Raw genomic sequence first — 19,840 nt, 5'->3', positions numbered from 1 at the left:
GAACGTTGCTTGTATATTCTTTTAACATCTGTCAATGCTGCTGAAAGTAATTTTATTCTAATTTTATGCATTTGACTCATCTTCTGTCCACTCTTTGATCTCTGTTTTTCTTTACTTTGGAGCACAATAGATATTTGGAGAAATTCTATTTCATAATGTTCATGCCATTGTAAGATTACAGTCTTAATAAATCAGGATTATCTAGGTATGTATCACAGTGAGTGTACGCCCTCATAATATTACAAGCACATTGAAATTTTAATAGATGCTGTAAAAACATTGCCACGCAAGATGCACTCTTGCATGCTTTAATAATTAATAACTTAATCATTAGAGCTTTAAAAAACATATTTTCATGTCTTTTAACAAAGTAGTAATAAATCTAGTTGGGAAATCTAATTTGTGCTGAAAGCTGTGCCTTAGGAAACCTTAGCAACTAGTTTTCCTGGGGTCTTGGCCCATCGATTTAGCTTCTTTTCCACATTATGGTTTTATTTAAGACAGAATTGATCTGTTTTAGTCTTAACAAATGTCTTGCCAGCAGGAATCAGGGTACATTTTTTGCTCACTCTTTGAAGTGCCCACATTTGTCTATTCCACTGATTGGAAATAGCCTAGTGTACCAAAACAGCCCTAGAATGCTCCTGGAAAGGACTCCTTTTTCCAAGGTGTTGGCTGCTCGTAATGTCAGCACACCAGGTATTTGGCCCTGTCCTCAAATGTGCTTATGAAATATCTGTTACTAACTCCAACCTCTGGTGCTTAAAAAGTTTTGAGCATGAATTGCAGCTTTCTTGTTCCAAATGAAAGGCACACATCTTAAAAAGCCAGGCTGGAATAGTTTGCTTTTCCCATGAAGGAGCTGCAAGCTCTGTTGTCTCACCTGCCTCCTGTCAAGCACAGATATGCAGCAGCAGTAGCTCTCCACATGTGTAATACATCATAAAGTCTGTGTGGGAGCAAATCTCAATCACATTTAGCTAAGGTGGGAGTTTATAGCGAGAATATAATTCTATGATTTTAACTGTCTTTCTACTCTTTTTCTAAAGGAGCAGTAGAGAGCAATTATAAGTCTGACCTAGGGGTCACCAGAAATATTGAGTCCTTGCTGGCATGATTAGGAGCAGGTATAACTGGGATGACTATTTTTAATTTTTAAGAGCTTTTAAGAAGCTACTAATATTTGATTTATTTCTCAAGGTCTCTGAGATATGTAAAGAAAATGTGACACTAAAAGACCAGGTTGCTGCTCTTCAAGAAGCTGTGAATGTCCATGAGATGGAGTCCAAAGCTAACAGAGAAACTATAATGAGACTGGTTTCAGAAGTGGCCAAGGAGCAGAAAAAGGCAGCAGGATACTACCAAGACATGGAAAAACTTAGTAAGGTACATAATTGCATAGTGTGTATGCTTGTCTGGTTTTCAAATTAATTTTCAATAGGAATTGCATGAGAAAAAATTATGTTGATTAGGGTCTTTCCTAAAAAGGAGATTTTTCTAAGATTATTTTCAACTTTTTGAAAGTGAGATGTGAAGATTAAACAATAACATTTTGTAAAATAGATCTGAGGTAGATTTGATGGCTTTCAATGCTGTTTGCAAATTTCTGTTTTTGCTTTCTTCTTAGTGTTGTGACCTTTGTTCTTGCACAAACATGTAAATAAATGAATATGTATATTGTTAATATCTCAGGCACAAGTATGAAGTGGTGAAAAAAGCTTTTTAAAATAATATTTATTTGATACTGCAAATTTTATGAGAATTTTTTGACTCAGTTTTACAAAAATTCTAATGAGAAATTGAAAGGAATTGATTGGACACTATTCTTGCTCTTAAAGCACGGGCAAGTTAAGTGTCTTGGCTTCCATACAAGCTAGATTATCTTTTCACTGTGTTATAAATTTGTATTTCATAACCATTGACTCATAGCCCAAAAGTTGTAGCAATAGGATGGCTCTTGCAGGAAAGCAAGAAGTTTCACTGTTGGGAAGCCTTAGAGGAAATCTGTGCAGCAGGAAGGATGATCAGATGAGAAATGTAAGTTAAGTTGTAGGTCAGGTATTCCAAATTCACCTAGCTATGATTTGTGAAGGAAAAGGATGTGATTTAAGGATTGAATTGCTCCAGGAGCACTCCCCTGTAAGAGTTCATATATTTCAAAGGATGGATGAACAAAGTGCATTTCTGTAGCAATTTTCCTTATTGCTTTGCACTTTGAGTGGTGTCTGTGGAAAGGAAGCAGTTTAGTGAAGCCAGAATGAAGATTTCCTGCAGGTAAAACAGTGCAGTTAAAGCTGATGGCCAGAACGTGAGAAAATAAGAAACTCAGACTGCCAAATACGTAGCTGAGCTGTGTGTGATTGAGTTTGTAGGAATTTTTAACATAAAGACAACCTTGTGCAAGTGAGTTTTCCAAAGTAATACAGCATTTTCTCCACCCCTGGCATTCCTCTTTTCCTGAAGAGGAGACACTCACCATACACTTTGAAGGATATAGGGTTCTGATTTGGTTGTAAGCAAAATACTTAGCAGATGAGAAATAGCTGGCAGCCTACTCTGGAAAAGAAAGAATTTGTGTGGAAGATAAATGTAAGTACCACAAGGGTAATAAATTTTTATAACTGCTGAAAATAGTTCTTACCAAGCTGTGTACAATTTTCTAAGACTCAATGGAACTGGGAGAGAGCCTGCACCAAAAACTTAAATAGGTCCTTTTTGTGAACATTTTGTTTTCATGCTTCACTTCAAACACAGGTGTGTGAGGAAGAACAGAGTGTAGTTTTCTCAGTAAGCCAGAATCAGGAGATGTTTTAAATCAAGATCAGGGCTCCATTTGTGGCTTGTTTTTCAAGTTTACTCTGATTCCAAAAACATTTACCAAGTTGAGCTATTTTCTGAAAAATATTTTCCTATCGTTATTTCGCATGTGCCAAATACATAATTTATTTAACCAATTTTACAGAAATATCTTTCTAATTTATTAGCATTGCCTTTCAAAAGCATTGCCTTTGAAAAGCCCCATCTGCATAGAGGCTGCAGATTCCTCCAGTGCAATTTCAGTTTAGCAACTTAGATTTGCAGACACTGAGTAAATCTGTTGAGAGGGTTTTGCGTTCACAAAATCGTATGAAGAAGTTCAGTATTGAAAAAGAAAGCAAAAAACAAAAAATGCTTTAAGTCCTCACATGTGAAGTGTGCGATCCCCTGTTCCCTCGATGGGTGTGTGGCTTGGTTACAGGAGGGGCACCAGTGGCATAAGTCAGTCTGACTTCACCATGTACCTCATGCTGCACAGCTTAAGCACATGAAAGGAGCTGCATGTGCTGTGACATGTTCCCCTGTCAAGGTGAGAAGCAGAAATCCATGCTGCTCCTGTGCCAGAAGACTCATACTTGGCTGAGTGTTTCTGGGCTGTTTTCTGCACTTAATTAATGGAATTGCCTGTAGCTGAATCTACCCAGCAAAGGCTGAGTACAAGTGACTCTTGCCTGTGTGTGCCAGCAGCTCTCAGGGTGAAACACTTTGGCCATCTTCAGTATTTACCCCAATTTTCTCTTAAAATTGTTCCTGAGTGTATAGAGACCATCACACTATTCTGTCAGTCATCTCCACCAAGATTTGGCCACCACACTGTTCCCTGCCACCCCTCTGAATAATAGCCTGTTTTAATTGCCAGGTAGTTCTTCACTCCCATTCCTTAGGAATTCTATGAATTCCTTCTCTTGATCAGGTGCTTTTTTTTTTTTCTAATGTCCCAGGAGGAAGTAGCTGCCTCAATTCAAAAATTCTTATTGAATAAAATGAAAACCAGTTAATTACATTTTAAGGTTAATATATTTAAAATATTCTTTAGCATGTTTAATACTTGAGTATTTGTTGCAGTTAGCTGAGCTTCATTTGAGGAACATTAAAAAGTGAACAATCTGTTCCCCTCTCAGTCTCCATGCATGACAATATCAAGCAGCAAAGAGTAAAAGCCAATAATTCCTGAAGCTAAAAAAAGTAAAAAAAACAATTCAAGAAGCTGTTTTTTTTCTAATCCATTATTTTTATTTATTTCTGAATATATTCTTCTATTTGTTTCTGAATTTCTCATGTTTCTGATAGAATATTGCAAGATTTTGCTTCTGGAAATCTGTAAATATTGTGCATACCTTTATTATGGCTGCTTGGATATCAAATTTGCATTTGATGAAAAACAACTTTTAAATCCTGCCCAGATTTCTAGACTGAGGATCGCAATACCCAAACTTTCTTTCTGTATTTCCAGAGAGTGATTACTGATTATGCTATTCATAATTAGAGAATTATAACATTCTTTGAGAGTGTCTATAGGTCTTCTAAAATGTATTATTTACTCCAAGCAAGTTTATTTTTAATATTTAATAAATTCCTCTATGGTATTCACCTAAGATATAGAAGAGGATGCATATATTTGTCCAGATTAATTTAAATACGGCATTGCCACAGATGAACCACAAAAACTAGTAAACTTTCTTGTTCTGTTTCACATCTTTGTTGATGGTTCAACCTGGAAATATTTGTGATTTCCCTCTGAAGTGTTATTTTAAACATTTGTTTTGCAAGGGTGCAAAATCTGTGCAAAACCTTTAAAGAACATTCTTGAAGTGTAAGCAAGCAATTTTAATTAATACAAATATATCTGCATGTACTACTGATGCAAAATTAACCAAGAAAATACTCTTCAGTATTCAATATTGGCTTATATTGTTATGTTAATGAACAAAATAGATCTAAGTAGTTTCTAATCAATACAGACATATTAAAATAAATCCATTTTATGAAAAGAGTTAATTAAAATATGAAAACCTAATTTAAGGACTTTGATTGAACTTGAGAAACATGGCTACATTTTGAATATACCAAAATACTTAGATTGTAGGAGAGACAGCCAAATGATTTTAGGTTTTTCTTGTCCCAACAGATAAATACAGGAATGAGTTTCTCAGAACCTGGATTTTTTTTTTTGTTTTTGTTTTTGTTTATAAGGTGTCATTAAGAAAATATTAGAGACAGGTTTCAGCAGGCATCACAGATATTTCCAGATTGAATCATTTGAGAAGACAGGAGATAAGAGCAAACTAGCTTGCAATCCTTCTGGTATTAACAGCAGTAACTGGAGGTGCAGCTTGTGTAAGAATTGATCTGGAAAATACCTGCATTCTTTTAATACCTTATTATGACTGTTAATGTAATGTGGGCTCTTTTTTGTATACATAGTTGAATTTAGTCTATTGAGAGCATGCTGCTGATTGGGGTGTCAGTATTAATAGAATCATGGAATTATTTAGGTTGGAAAGGACCTGTAAGTTCATGGAGTCCAGCTGTTAACCCAGCGCTGCCAAACCTGCCACTAAACCATGTCCCTGAGTATCCTGTATACAGTATCCTGTATCTTAATATCCTCTATATCCCTAAGTATGGCTCCAGGGGTGGTGACTCCACCACTTGTTTTCCTGGGCAGCCTGTTCCAGTGCTTCATAGCCCTTTTGATGAAGAATATTTTCCTAATATCCAATCTAAACCTCCTCTGGCCACAATTCAAGGCCATTTCCTATGTTTCTTAACTGGGAGAAGAGATTGACCCCCACCTAGCTCCAGCCTCCTTCCAGGCAGTTGTAGAGAGTGATAAGGTTTCCCTTGAGCCTCCTCCAGTTTAAATACCCCCAGCTCCTCCAAGTCCTCCTCATCAGACTTGTGCTCCAGACCTTTCACCAGCTCCATTGCCCTTCTCTGGACACCAGAGCACCTCAATGTCCTTCCTGAACTGAGGGGCCCAAAACAAAACACAGGACTCAAGGTTTGGCCTCACCAGTGCTGAGTACAGGGGACAATCCCTGCCCTGCTCCTGCTGGCCACACCATTGCTGATCCAGGCCAGGATGCCATCGGCCTTCTTGGCCACCTGGGCACAGCTGGCTCATGCTCAGCTGCTGTCCACCAGCACCCCCAGGTCCTTTTCTGCCAGGCAGTTTCCCAGCCACTGTTTGGTGGCTTCTACTTCTTTATTTTAGACTTTGATCTTTTTAATAAACTATGTTTGTTTTCAGATGTTCACAATTTAACGAGATGGTGATTAGGTAAGCACCCTGGTACTGGCAAACCATTTTAGCACTGCCTTTCTGAAAGGAAAAATACACACTGCTGAAAACTGTAATTGAAATAAATGACTCTTTATTCTTTGCTGTAATTACCATAATGTAGTTCTGAGCACAGGTGGGAATATTCTATTAATAGGACTTGTCTAGAATAAAAAAGAGAAATTGGCAAGGAATCAGGCCAACATTTGTTTCTAAAACAATTCTAAAAATACTTCAGAAATGTGTAATAACAAATAATTTCCTGAATGACAGGGGTTGTTTTTATTTATGTTTTTGCATGTTTGCCTTTTTGCTGCTATTAAAAATTTTAGTGTTTTTAGTATCATATTTTTATATTTTATTTTCTAAAAGTGCCCTGCAAACTCCTGTTTTTTTGGCCACCCTCCCTGCTGATCTACAGAAATGCTCCCAGATTTAACTGCTTGATTGGCAGGTATTCTATTAATACAAATGACATGCTATGCTCCACAGCAAGTGCACACAGACCCTTGAGTAATCACCATATTCATAACTGCTCTGGGAACAGTTCTCTAACTCCAATGGGCACAATCTTAACTCATATCAGTCCACTTACTGAGCCTCTACTTATCACTGAGACCTCCAGAAGAATCCAATTCCTCTCTGTAAATATTCCATCCTCTGTAGTAATTTTGTCAAGCGTGGAATAATATTCTTTCCCATTTGTTCTTCCCAATCAATAAATGCCCTGAGAAATGAAGACCTAGACTTTGCTGTACTTTTAGTTGGTCTTGCTGCAAATAGTTTTCTTGTATATGTATGTGTAAGCACTCTTAATATTGGTATTGTGGGGAAAGGAGAGACACACAACACTTTATTTCCTTATGTTTAGATGGTTATTTTTCTTTATTTTTTCTGTCATAATTTGCTTTGGTGTCATGGGTCAGGATGTGCAATTCTTTCTGTCTGCTTTGATCTGTTAGGTCAACATTTATATACAACTTATAGAGATAAATATGTGCTGGCTATATTTTATTCCTTCCCAATCAAGCCTTGGTTTGTCTGGTCTCTCACCTCTCATTTCTGTGAATAAATAATCTCTGGAATTTTTGTTGCATAAACTTTTTGTCAGATAAACTGATCTCAGAGATCACCTCTTATCACCGTATTCAGGGATTGTGTCTGTGGTTTTGGTTGTGTCTATGGTTGAATTGTCAGGCAGTTGGAGTTGACCATCACTGCAGCTCTCTTCCAACTGAAATATTCTATTCTATCCCATCCTTTCCTCTCTGTTGTGGCACTTTTGCTTCATTTGTGATGCATCTTTTTCACTCCTTGTTTTTCAGGCCATATTGTCTGGATGGAAAAGTAAGATTTCAATAGTTTTACAATTAAAAATTTGGTTTCATTCACCTGAAAATTTTGTTTATGTATTCCTTTTTGCAAACCAATATAAGAGGTTTGTCTTTAGTGTGATTACAGCAGACAAGGTTTTAATCAATTTCAGTGGCAGTTCCCCTATGAGACCCTGATGTTGAGCAAATACGGGGAATATGGGTCCTAGTTTCTCTGTCTGCAGTACCTGCTCCTGAGTTATTCTTTAATTTGGGTGTTGTGGAGAGGGTTTAAGACTGATTCTAAAAATATTGTTTAATTTTTCATGCGCTTTAGGATCTTGACAGCGCTATAATAAAGAGGCAGAGTTTAGAGATGGAGATCAGAAACCTCCGAGAGAAACTGACTGTTAACCAGAAAGCTTTGGACACCTCAAAGCAGGAGCTGCACAATCTGAAGAAATCTTCCAGTGAGTTAGATGCAAGCTTGAAGAGTAGCAGAGAAGAGGCCAGGACTGCTCAGAGCTCTTTAGAGGCTTTTAAAGAAGAAATTGCTAGCCTGCTCAGCTGCGGATCTGCAATAGTTAAACCTTCTGAGAAGGCCATTTTGGAGAGGATCCAAGAAATAAATTGCAAAGAGAAGAATAAAGAAACAGTAAGTCAGCAACTACTGCACTTGCCCAATGTGTGTATTTATTCTCTTTGGGTTCTGTTCAATTTTATTCATCTGGTAGAGTGTTGGTTCTTTCTGCTTGGGTTTTGGAATTACAGAAAACTTTAATTTTGCTGTCTATTGATTTAAGTTAATAGGGGAAAAGCATCCATGTTTTACTAAACAGGAAGAGTTCAGAAATTAAATTAATAATAGATGATGCTAAGAAGAAAAGACTTGGAATGGTCTTTCAGTTACAACATTGAAATTTGGTTTCTGTGCCAGCAGACATCAAAAGTGGCTATTTGGTTGCTATGATTTAGTAAAACCTGTGAACAAGTATGGATTTGCTGCTACAATGGTGACTTCAAGAACCGACTTCTTTCTCAAAGCAGATATAATTGATGAGTTGCCACAGGCAACTTCTTTCCCTCCAATCCTTAAAACCTGCACCTAAAAATAAAGATGTTTTTTTACACTTACATCTAAACATTATTCAGCATCCAAAGAAGGCAAAAGGAAGGCTCTGGGTCAAGGCATTTGGGCTGGTGGTTTGCAAAGGTGTGTTTGAATGTATAGATAGAGAAGGGACAGCTCAGGAGGAAGGTGAATCAGAATGCCAGGAAAAACGAACTTTAATATTCTTGCTAGATTTTGAAATTCTGACATCTCCTGCTGAGAGATTTGAACAGCAAATGGTTTTGTATTCTGTCCAAGGCTGGAAATAGTTCTTGAAAACATCCTGTGCATTTTGGTGAGGCACTTAAAAAAAACCAAAAAAAGAAGAAACCCCAAAAAACAAAACCAACAAAAACCCATGCCATTGGCCTTCTTGCCTACCTGAGCACATTGTTGGCTCAGTTTCAGCCAGCTGTTCACCAGCAGCCACACATCCTTTTCCACCATGAAGCTTCCCAGCCCCTCTGCCCAGTCTGCAGCAATGTTGTGACCCAAGGGCAGGACCTGGCACTTGGAACTGGCACTTTGCCTTGTTGAACTTCATGCATTGGCATCAGCCCATTGATCCTCTGCAGAGCCTTCCTACCCTTCTGCAGATCCACACTCTGACCCTGCTTTGTGTCACATGTAAAATGGTTGTCGTCTGAAATGATCCAGTAGCCACATTAAAACAAAAAGCAGGAAAGGGGTTTTTATTTTGCAGGTTGACTGATTAAGCTGCATTAGTCATAGGAATGAGAAGTTGTGGAGGTCAGAACTGCAGGACCAAAAATGCAGCCTTTATAAAATGACAGATTAGGCATGGGTGGGTAACAAGGCTGCAACGTTGTTTTAGGAAATGCCTACATTGTGGGTTGTCCCTAAGCCAAGGATGAAAGTTGCACCATGATGCCCCAGGATCATAAAATGGCAGCTTCTGCTCTGCTTCTGTGGTATAGTCCTTCACTTTCACACGTTTATGGATCTTTGAAGCCTCTAAAACCCCCTCTGCAGCCTGATAAAGGGGCTCTAGGCTCCCTGGCAGTAGCGCATCTGTGGTCACTGAAATTTTCTTCTTGCTGGGTGATGTGAAATGCAAAACAGCATAAAATATGTTTGTGGGTTCTTGCAGATTTATTATTGTTTAGTGTTGTCTACTGCACAAGCAACAGTAATTTCTCAGTGTTTTTAGGCAAGTTGGGGGCAAACTGTATTTAATTGCAGTTTGAGTTGGAAACCTCTCAGTGCCATTAAAATTAATGAGAGCTCCGTGTAGTTACTGTTAATTTTATTAACAGGAACCAACAAGATGCTTAAAATTAAGAGGCTGCTTGTAGATGAGTGTCTGACCACTTGAGTTTCAAATGCACCACAGTTAACTATGTAACCAAATATGTGACGGTAAGAAAAATACAGAGAGAAAGAAGCAACTTAGTGTATAGAACTGCCTGGCAGTATTTGGCAGTAGCGTAACCAGATACTTTAAAGCATTTAATTTTTAAATAGTTTCCAACTTAATATCCATTACATTATATGCAGGTGTTGTAAAGTTAACAGCGAAGAATTAGAAATTTTTTTCCAAATTGTTCTAATTGCTTTTTTGAGATTTTATCCTTTTATCCTTGGGCTTTGACTAGATTACAGAAATTATTATTACTAATATTTCTTAAAGCACAATCTTTTGAACACTGCTTAACAGTTACCAGTTGGGAAAGACTCCTCTGAGACTTAATTATCCATATCTGCATTCTCCCCTACATGCTGCATGTATTTTCTAAATAACTTATATGCTTTTTCTAATCAACTCCTCAATAGAATAGTGATTTCTTTGGCCTATTTCAAGGAATGATATCTGACTGCCAGGTATTGCTGCTGCGCCCACATCTTTGGAAATTTTGTATCTGAATTACTTTGTATTGATTTTTTAATACAAAGTAATTGTATTTGATTAATCTTATTTATAGTATCTGCTGTTCATTTTTGGGTGTCTCCACTTCTACAATTTTTTGCTGGTGGTTACAGATTTTTCTTTTTGACTTTTTAAAGACATGTATTTTAAAGATAGATATTTTGCCCTATTTTTAATAATTTGGTGATTTATCTTTCATATCTTTCTAGCATTTCCCACCTAAGCCCATATGCTTTGTTGTTTTGCTTGCTCCCCAGATGGTATCTCAGCTTGAAACACAATTAACTACATTGACTAAAGCTTTGGAAAATCAGACCAGATTGTACCATGAAGCCCTGGAGAGGAGCAGGAAAGCTGAAAAATGTTCTGAAAATTTCCACGATCAACTGAAGCACTTGGAAGAGGAATTATTAAATGGAGACCTGATGCAGGATGGTTTGAAGCTTGAGAAACAAAAAGTAGTTGCACACATTATTTACTTTTGAATGGAAGTCACTAAAGGCAGAGGCACAGCTCATTGTATTGCTTTGGTCTACTGGAGCACTGCAAGTAATGTGAAATAGCAAAGTCAGATGTAGGGAGTAATAATACCTTTTCTTTGACCAACAATTGGAAGATATAGCTAAGCTTTTGAGTTCATTACTGTGAAACAAACAAAAGCCCAACCCCACCCCAAAAAAGAAAAAAAACCCAAACCCACCAAGCAAAAAAAAAAAACAACCCCAAAGCCGAATTACACCCCAAAACCAGCTTAAAAGAAGTCCCTGTCAATACCCCATCAGAAGTCCTTCAATTATTCTCTGATCTCAAAATTTCTCTCATCTTTATGTCTTTCTCTAAAACACAGTATGGTCTGCAATCTCTCAAGATCTTGTCTTGTGTCTTTAATTTTTTTATATTATTAGGCAATTATGACTACTAGGGTTTTTTATATAATTGGATGAATGAACACACTGTTAGCCTAGAACTTATTCACATACCAAAGAGTTTGAAAAATGACATAGTACCTGGAAAGCCAAACACTACAGCTACGAAAAGGAAAGTTGTAGCATGTTGCCAGGCCAGGATTAGTGCTTAGGGGAATCAACAGTTTTGTGCTATTTGTTTTGCCTTAGACTATGATAAAATAACTTTTTTGAATGAGGCATCCATCACACTGGGAGAAAACCAGAAAAAGGAGCTGTTCCTTCTGCTCTGCTTCCTCTGTGAATAACATGTGGCCCTAGATTCTTAAATTATTCTCTACATTTTGCTGCAATGAGCTTTTTTGCGAATATTTTTTTTCTGTCAATGAGTAACTGCAGTGCTTTCCTCTTCTGCTGCTGTTTTTAATTTTTTGAATCAGAAATATCATGAAACAAAATGGTATTCTTGGTAATGAACAAATGGTGAAACTGGTTTGTTGGTGTTTTGTTTTTTTTCTTTTTATTCATTTTGTTGGTTCTGTGCAAAGATAATGGTTTGCATCAGAAGTAAGAAGAAACAAAGAGAAACAGTTCTTAGTGAGAAGGAGGGTTTTGGATTTTGCAAGAGAAGCTAATTGAGAGCAAGAGACTAAAGCAATTTTTAAAGAGCTGGTAGGGCAGGACGAAAGAAGGAAAAATGGGATTGAATACTATTTGATATCTGTATGTGTTGACATCAGTAAACCAGATGGAGATACAATTAAAATAACCTTAAAAGCAATTTGTAAACCAGTACCTTATCTCTAAACCTTACTGTTCCAAAGAAGGGCTGAAGGCTGACGGTGTTAACATTCCTGCATCTCCTCAGACTACATCGTACGTCATTCGTGGCACCACTGGTACCAGTTGCCTCTGTTTGAGAGCTCACAGTACAGGGCAATCCCAGCCCTTGCAGTATTAGTTAGGACACAGCCACCCATTCTGACTTCTCCCTGCCCATGCATGGCTGTGTAAAGCAACAGAGCTCCAGACAGGAACTGGAGTCTGAAGCAGGGACCCGCCTGTTGCTGCAGAGAAGCAAACCCCAATTTTTCTTGCTAAGAAGATAAATACAGTAGATCTAGGGATTTATGGACAAAGTAAGTGTTGACTAAAAAAAGGACATATGGAGGATTTGCAGTTGTGTCAGGAGTGTGCCCAACTACACCCTTTCACTATATTATTTCTTGTAGTGTACTTGTGCATATTGTTGGCTGCCACTATAGTGGGGATTGCTTTAAATTGTACTTCATGACGTTCAATGAAATTTTTTTATTCTTCTGCCCACTTTCCCACACATCTTAGTATCTGAAATTTCTGGAGCAACTTAATGAGAAGATGAAGCTGGACAGTCTGGCAGCAGAGGTTGGATTTGATATGACCATGGATGTGATTCTGGCCCGGGTAGAGCAGTTGGTGAAACTGGAAGGGGATGCAGTGGTTGAGAACAAGACTGTGGCATACAGCCTCAGAAGGAAGGTATGCAAAAAGACATGCCATTCAAAGATAAACATATGGCTGTGTTTCTGTAGTGGCTTGCTAGAAGCAGCAGACTGTATATGTGCAAAGAATTTCAAAGATATCCATGACATAAAAAGAAGATAGTGAATGTTTGCAAACTGTGCAAAAAGACTGCATATTGAAATAACTAAACCCACCAGTCAGTTGAACACAATACTGCTTTTCACAACTTCTTAAGAAAAAACGATGAAGTTATGGATGTTTATATCTGTGTATTTGTCTACTTTTTAATACGCATTTATAGTTCTGTAAACAACTGCCACTAATATTTAAATCTAAAGGGATCTGCCAAGGAGGGAGGCACATTACACAAACTTCTCTAGAATGTAGTAGGGTCTTGGTTGTACTTCACCAAGAATTGCAACATTTCCAACAAAAACTGTTCCTTCATTCAGTTGTTCCTACTGGAACAGGTGTGTTCAAATTTGGTCAAACAGCCCTCTGTCATCCTGTTATGGCATAGGAAAATCTTTCAGGTTTAGGCTTGTCAGACTGGTATAGAGCTGGGAATTAGGTCTGTTTGAAGTTTAAAACAATAGAGAAGCACAATGAATTTGTAATACAAGGAGTATCAAGTGAGGGTATAAATGTTCATACTTCTTGACAAAGTTTTCAAGAGAGGAAAAGGAGTTCAGGTTATAAATGTAACATGAGGATTAAATTTGCTATTATGTAGTACCACGGTCTCTCACATTTATTTTTTCAAATGTCCTTGTGTTTGGAAATCAAGTTGAAGGCTCAGAAAGAGAAACTTGAAAGCAAAGAGCTTCACATGAACCTTCTGAGGCAGAAAATAACCCAGCTGGAAGAAGAGAAGCAAGTAAGGACTGCCTTAGCTGTGGAAAGGGATGAGGCCAATCTTGCTGTCAGAAAGTTACATAAGATGATAGAGAGGCTACAGAAGCAGCTTGATCTGGCAAGGGAAACAAATACTGATCTCAAAGCCAAGCTGTCTGAAACCAGTGAACTTAAGGTGAGTTAAAAGATTACATTTGTACTTCTATCCATTTTTCTATTCCAGTTGGATACAGCTGGACTTAATTTAATATGTGTTCATGGAGAACTGCTCAAATCTAGGTGGCAAAACCAAATATAATACTACAATATTTTGAGTATTTTACAATTTGTCTTGATATGCTAAGTAGCACCTGCAAAGCACAATGTAAATTTTCAGGCAATTTTTACCAGCAAAACATTTGACAACTCTTTTTAGTACTCTTTTTCCAGGGAAGACAGTGAACCTTCACTGTGGATTTTCTTTTCTGTCCAGACACCTCTCTTCACAAAACCTGTGGAGAATTAACTGTCTTTGAAGGAAAAATCTTTTTGTTAATAGTGTTGAAATAGGCCTGTCTCCTTAAATAAATTTTCAGTCCACATGTACATGTGATGATTTAATGAAGAACCCAAAAGAAACCACACTCAAGTGCTTATTTGTGATCACTCCTGATGTTTTTATTGTTTGCTCAAGTTAGATGAAAAAGTATGACAAATTTAACACTTCCTTATCTTATTGCAGATCAAAACTTTGGAGCAGAACCGAACAATAGAAGAACTCAGTAAGTCTCAAGACAAATTGGAAAGAATGAAAGAAAAAGCTGAGAAACAACTTAGATCTGCCAAATCAGAACTTCTTTTGAAGGAGCATAAAGCTACTGAAGATAAAGAAAAAACCAAAAATATGTTAGAAGCAGTTACCAGTGAGATGAAGGTGCTTAAAACAACCCTTGCAGAACTAGCAAAAAGAGAGAGACAGGTGGGTGTATAGGTATTTGACAAATGCTAGTTGGTCCTTAGAGTGTAGGAAAATGGTATATCTGAAGCAGCTATCCAGCTGTGCTTTAAAGTGTTCCAAATATTATCAAACAAGGAAATTTTAGCTCACACTTGTGAGCCACATTGACAGTGTGATTGCAAATCTATTCTGCAAGATTTGCAAGAGAATAATAAATACAGGCATTATTTTCTTTGCTCATCACAAAATGTTACATCACCTTTAAGAGAAGTATTAAAATGCTGTAAAATCCTAGCATCTCTCTTAAGGTATGCCTTTTCCCAAATATCTTAGGTATAAAACTTACCACCTTCTTATTGCTTCCTTTTGTTTCTCACACATCTGTCTCTTGCACTTTCTCCTTGCCAGTTGTAAGAGATTCAACCAGACTGAGTGATAGGATGAAAGGAAGCAGCTTCAAGTTGTGCTGGGGTGGGGACGGAGTTTAGAGTGGATATTAGGCAAAATTTTTTCGCTGACAGCACAGTCAGGCATTGGAACAAGTTGCCCAGGGAGGTGGTTGAGTCACCAGCCCTAAAGGTACACGAAGACAGGGTTTAGTGATGGACTTGGCAACGCAGGTTAGGAGTTGGACTTGATAGTCTTAAAAGTCCTTTCCAACCTAAATGATGCAACAAGCCTGTGTTACTGTGTATAGGCCACAAATTCAAAGAGTGTTGGAGAACACAAGAAACACCCCTCTCTCCCTAGAACTTTATTAGATTTCCCAGCTAAAAATTTTATGGCATATGTTGGCCTTAACAATGGATGAAATTTAAGAATGCTATTTCAGAAAATTAGTATAGAAAAATATTTTTTTATTTATGTGGAGAAAAGACCAACCATCTGAGAATCTTTTTTTTTCCCTGAAAATCTTTAACACTGTGTTGTTTTATAACAAAGGCTAGAAATTTAAAAGGAAGATTTACTTTCTTCATACATCTCATGAGGAAACAAAGCATCTGGCACAGAGTAGAAGATATTAATTATATGCAGTAAATTACTCCATGAAGTCATACATTGAGTATTGTGCTAAAAGCACAAATAAAAATTTTGACTTTTTACCATCTGAATCCAAGGGGTTTCAAAACACCTGAATATTGTTGCAATATTCTTTGGACTTTTCTTTTTGTTCTCTTTCTGTCGGAATAAGACCCCTTCTACTTTCTTGTAGTTACAGTTTGAAAATAAAATATAGCATCTGCTTTTTACTTCCTCAAACTCCAATATCTTGGGTTAATGCTCCAAGTTGCATTAATTTCCTTTCTTTTTACTTCTGATAATTTTACTCACTGAATGGAAGGTACAAAGAAAATTTAGCAGGAGTGTTGTTGTCTGCAGCATACCTTTGTGTTTGAGTCTTTAGCGATGTTTATTTCTCTCCTTCATCCGAAGGCTGGATCTTTGCAGAGAGCTGCCTTGATCTTTCAATGTAAAGTCTGTATGGAAACAAATTCCAGCTTTGCTACCTCCTTATTCTGTCTGTGATCCAGATGTTTAAAAAAAATCTTTAGCTTCTGCTAAAGAAGCTTGCCTAGCACACTGCCAGACCCCTGCATCAGTGACCTCCTGAGCTAGTGTAGAATATGATATCTGAGAACTTTGGGGTTTTGCTGTAACGTTGTTCCAACATTTGATCCAAGACATCTCATTGCCTAATACAGATAGTTAGGACTGAATTCTCAAATCACAGAATCAGGGAATGGGTTGGATTGGAAGGGACCTAAATAATGATCTACTTCAACACACCTCACATGGGCAGGGATACCTTTCACTAGACCAGATTGTTCAAAACCCCATTCAGCCTGACCTTGAACACTTCCAGGAATGGGACACCACAAATTCCCTGGGCAAACCTGTTCCAGTGCCTCACCACCCTCCCAGTAAAGAACTTCTTCCTGATGTCTAATCTAAATCTCTCCTCTTTTAGTTTAAAACCCTTCTCCCTTCTCCTGTCCCTATATGCTTGTGTAAAGTGTTGCTCTCCCTTTTTTTATTATTTTTTCTTTTTTTTTCTTTTTTCTTTTGTAAGCCCCCTTGAAGTCCTGGAAGGCTGTTATAAGGTCTCTCTGGAGCCTTCCATTCTCCAGGCTGAACAACCCCAGCTCTCTCAGCCTGACTTCATAGAAGTTCTTCAGCCCTCTCATCATCTCTTTAGCTCTCCTTGGGAACTGTTCTAAACAGGTCCATGTCTGTCTCGTGCTGAGGACCCCAGATCTCAGCTCTGTTCTGTATTGGTTTCCATATTTGTGTTTCTGAATCAATGGCAGCTCCTCAGGGTTTGAAACAAACTGCCTTTGGCAAAGTCTTAGAAACTGAGACCTTGTTTTCAGGAAAGCTGCAAACCCTTTTCCTCACAGAGTTAACTGCTTTAGAATTCTGCATAGTGTTCTTGGGGTTGGAGACATTTCAGGACTGTCCATCGTCTCCTTAACCTTAGCCCTTGGCAGGATTGGTGGAGTGAGGATGCTGCCACATCAGAACATGAGTCCAGTTTCTTAATGGTTCTGATGATTTTGTGGCATTTTGAGTCTCTTTCCTGCTTGGGAATGGGGATCTTGGCATTCAGATAGAGAGCAAGAAAAGCATACGTCCTCAAATAGTAACATTTTCCTCTTTTATGTGTTGATAAGGAGTATTAAGGCATTTGTCATTTTGGCTGTGTAATTTATTGTCTATTCAAGAGGCCTTGAAGTTTGATAATGATACATATCGTGAGTTGAGAAGAGTAAATCAGCAGTGATGACAGCCACTTGTGGATGTCTATCCATTTGGAACTGCAGAGAGAAAGCTGGTGTCTTTAATTAATTACTTTACTAAATACTATTCCTATGACATTTTCAGCAGCTATGCACAGAAGAAAAACAAGCATTTTCTTAAGCTGCATCTTGAATTTGGGCTGTATCCTGATTCAAATCAAAGTCAGGCTGCAGGATGTGCCAAAAACTTCCACCTTTCTTCTAACCTCCTCCTTTCTTTTTTCTCAAGAAAGTGCAGGGTAGAGGGGAGAGGTGGCAGATGGTGGTCAAGGACAAGCAACAACCTCTGCTCTGGGAAGTGCCCACCAGAATTTCCAGTTTGTATAGTTTTTGGTCATCTGGGTCAAGTAAAAATGTGTTTTCCTCAGTTTTTGGAGTTGAGTCAGCAGGGAAGATATGCTTGTGAAAGATACTAAAGAAACACTTGAAAACAGTTTTGTGTTTGAGATACTTGACATCTCAGCTGTTTGTGTTTTGTGATTTGATGCATGTCCCAAAGGGCTGTTTCTGTCCTCTTCTGCTCTCTGTATTGAGCAACAGCTGAAATGCCTATATTTAGCACTGATGACACAAGTGCTTGTGTTTGTGTTGCAGACATCCTTTTCACTAAAATCCTTTCTTTAGGATTTTTTCCTTCTGAGAAGCTGTGGCCTCAGAAACAAATGTAAACAATAGGTTATCTGCTGCTGTGGAATGAAACAGGTTCATCTGGATTGGCCCAGCTTGGATGTTTAGACATAATGGCCAATCCAGAACTGAGGTCTCTCGGAGAGAGTCTGAGAGAGCGGCCTTGTTATCATTCTTTCTATTCTATTCTTAGCTTAGCAAGCTTCTGAAAAGCTCTCCTGCTTTTTCTTTTTAGTATAGATATAATGTAGTATATATATATATCATAAAATAATAAATCAAGCCTTCTGATAATGGAGTCAAAGATCTCATCTCTTCCTTCACCCAAGACCCCTTGTGACCAGTCACATGTTTGTACATATGCCTATATGTCCATGTTTTCCCTGGCATCTCCTTTGCTTCCCATTTGATTTATTCCTTTCTGTTTGCCCTTGCAGCTGGCAGATTTCCGAGAGGTGGTCTCGCGGATGCTGGGCCTTGACATTGCCAGCCTGGCTCTTCCTGACTATGAAATCATTTCACGCCTTGAAGGGCTGATCCACTCCCATCAGCACCACTTCTTCCCCTGTGTCTGCCTCAGAGACGTGGCAAGGACCCCAGAGGAGCAGCAAAGAAACATCCAGCTTCTTCATTGAACGGAGATGGAACAAAGTAAAATTTCCTGTTTGCTTCCTTACCTGCTGGACCTCCACAGAAAACAGATCCCTATTTCTGTCCCCTACTCTAGAGAGACCAACCAGGGCTGATTTTTAGAACTTCAATGGAGAGACTGATTGGAATGGGTAGAGTCAAGCCAACAGCCTGGAGATGGAAAACAGAAAATCCCTGGGTAGCTTAATACTTCAGTTATGAAAATGATAGGCAACACATCAACAATGCGCTCAAGTTTCCGTGCAGAGGAATTGAAGTCATGGGTCACCCAAGGTCAGCTCACAGTTTTGAGAAGTTACTGAGACGTTACTTCAGTGGCATTCCTTGTGCTTTACCGCTAGGTGACAAGGATGAAAGCAAGTAGGGGTTGTTCTGCTGCTGTTCTTCTTGCCACCTGGGACATCTCTGCATTTTTACACATAAGGGCTTTAGCTTCAAGATAATTGCCTACAAGTTAGAAGATTATCTTAATTTTGAAACAAGAGATTTTTTTTTCTTCTGTTGGTTTCTTTTATCTGCTTGTATGGCAAAACAAAAAATTTAATTTTTGCAGCCAAGGCTTTGTCACAGAGTCCCGTCATGTGCCTCATGTAAATATATTTGGTAACATTGAGTGTTGGCTTTGGTCATAATGTTTTGAAAAGTTTGCTTCCAGCTGCTGTATTCCTTGGGCAATTAATCCACAGTGGCAATTCTTCTGGGTTAATGAAAAAATATTTTAGAATTCTTGTTCACTACAGAAAATAGCTGAACTACTGAAGTGTTTATTTTCAGAGAAGTGATGATGCGGTGTACAAAACTACCTCTTAGTAGTAAAAACTGCTTTCTGAGTGTTGTTAAACATCATGATTTTTTAAAAATAAATATAGACAATAAATCTGTTTTAATAGTACATTCAGTCTTGATTCTGTGGTTTTAGTTTTCTCTTCCCATTATATGTTTTGTATGGTTGTGTAGAACAGTAAAGAGGACTTACTTATTTTTGTCTTGACCATTTGTGGGCTTTCTACAGTATCTCAGCAAATGACCCCCTCAGTAAAACTAAACACACTATTTTAAGAAAAGTGACACTTTTTAAATTAATAATGGTAATTTCGGTATCTGGCTGGGGACTCAAAGCATGTTTTTATTTCATTGGCTTCTGAGGAATTG

At 38.0% G+C, this 19,840-nt stretch overlaps 1 protein-coding gene across 1 annotated transcript in view; it reads left to right on the top strand.

Annotated features, from left to right (window-relative positions):
* Positions 1-19,474, top strand: part of CCDC170 (coiled-coil domain containing 170) — a 33,916-nt gene extending 14,442 nt beyond the window's left edge. Inside the window, exons 6-12 of the mRNA XM_005425635.3 lie at positions 1,201-1,386; positions 7,751-8,068; positions 10,670-10,870; positions 12,662-12,835; positions 13,608-13,850; positions 14,397-14,633; positions 18,475-19,474. Of these exons, the coding sequence (XP_005425692.2) occupies positions 1,201-1,386; positions 7,751-8,068; positions 10,670-10,870; positions 12,662-12,835; positions 13,608-13,850; positions 14,397-14,633; positions 18,475-18,672 (1,557 nt within the window). The 3' untranslated portion in view covers positions 18,673-19,474. The remainder of the gene's footprint in view (positions 1-1,200; positions 1,387-7,750; positions 8,069-10,669; positions 10,871-12,661; positions 12,836-13,607; positions 13,851-14,396; positions 14,634-18,474) is intronic.
* Positions 19,475-19,840: the final 366 nt, after the last annotated feature.

Source organism: Geospiza fortis, unplaced genomic scaffold (assembly GCF_000277835.1).
Source record: "Geospiza fortis unplaced genomic scaffold, GeoFor_1.0 scaffold217, whole genome shotgun sequence".
NCBI lineage: Eukaryota > Metazoa > Chordata > Aves > Passeriformes > Thraupidae > Geospiza > Geospiza fortis.
Note: the sequence above shows the minus strand (reverse complement) of the source record. Positions and strands in the feature narration are given on the sequence as shown.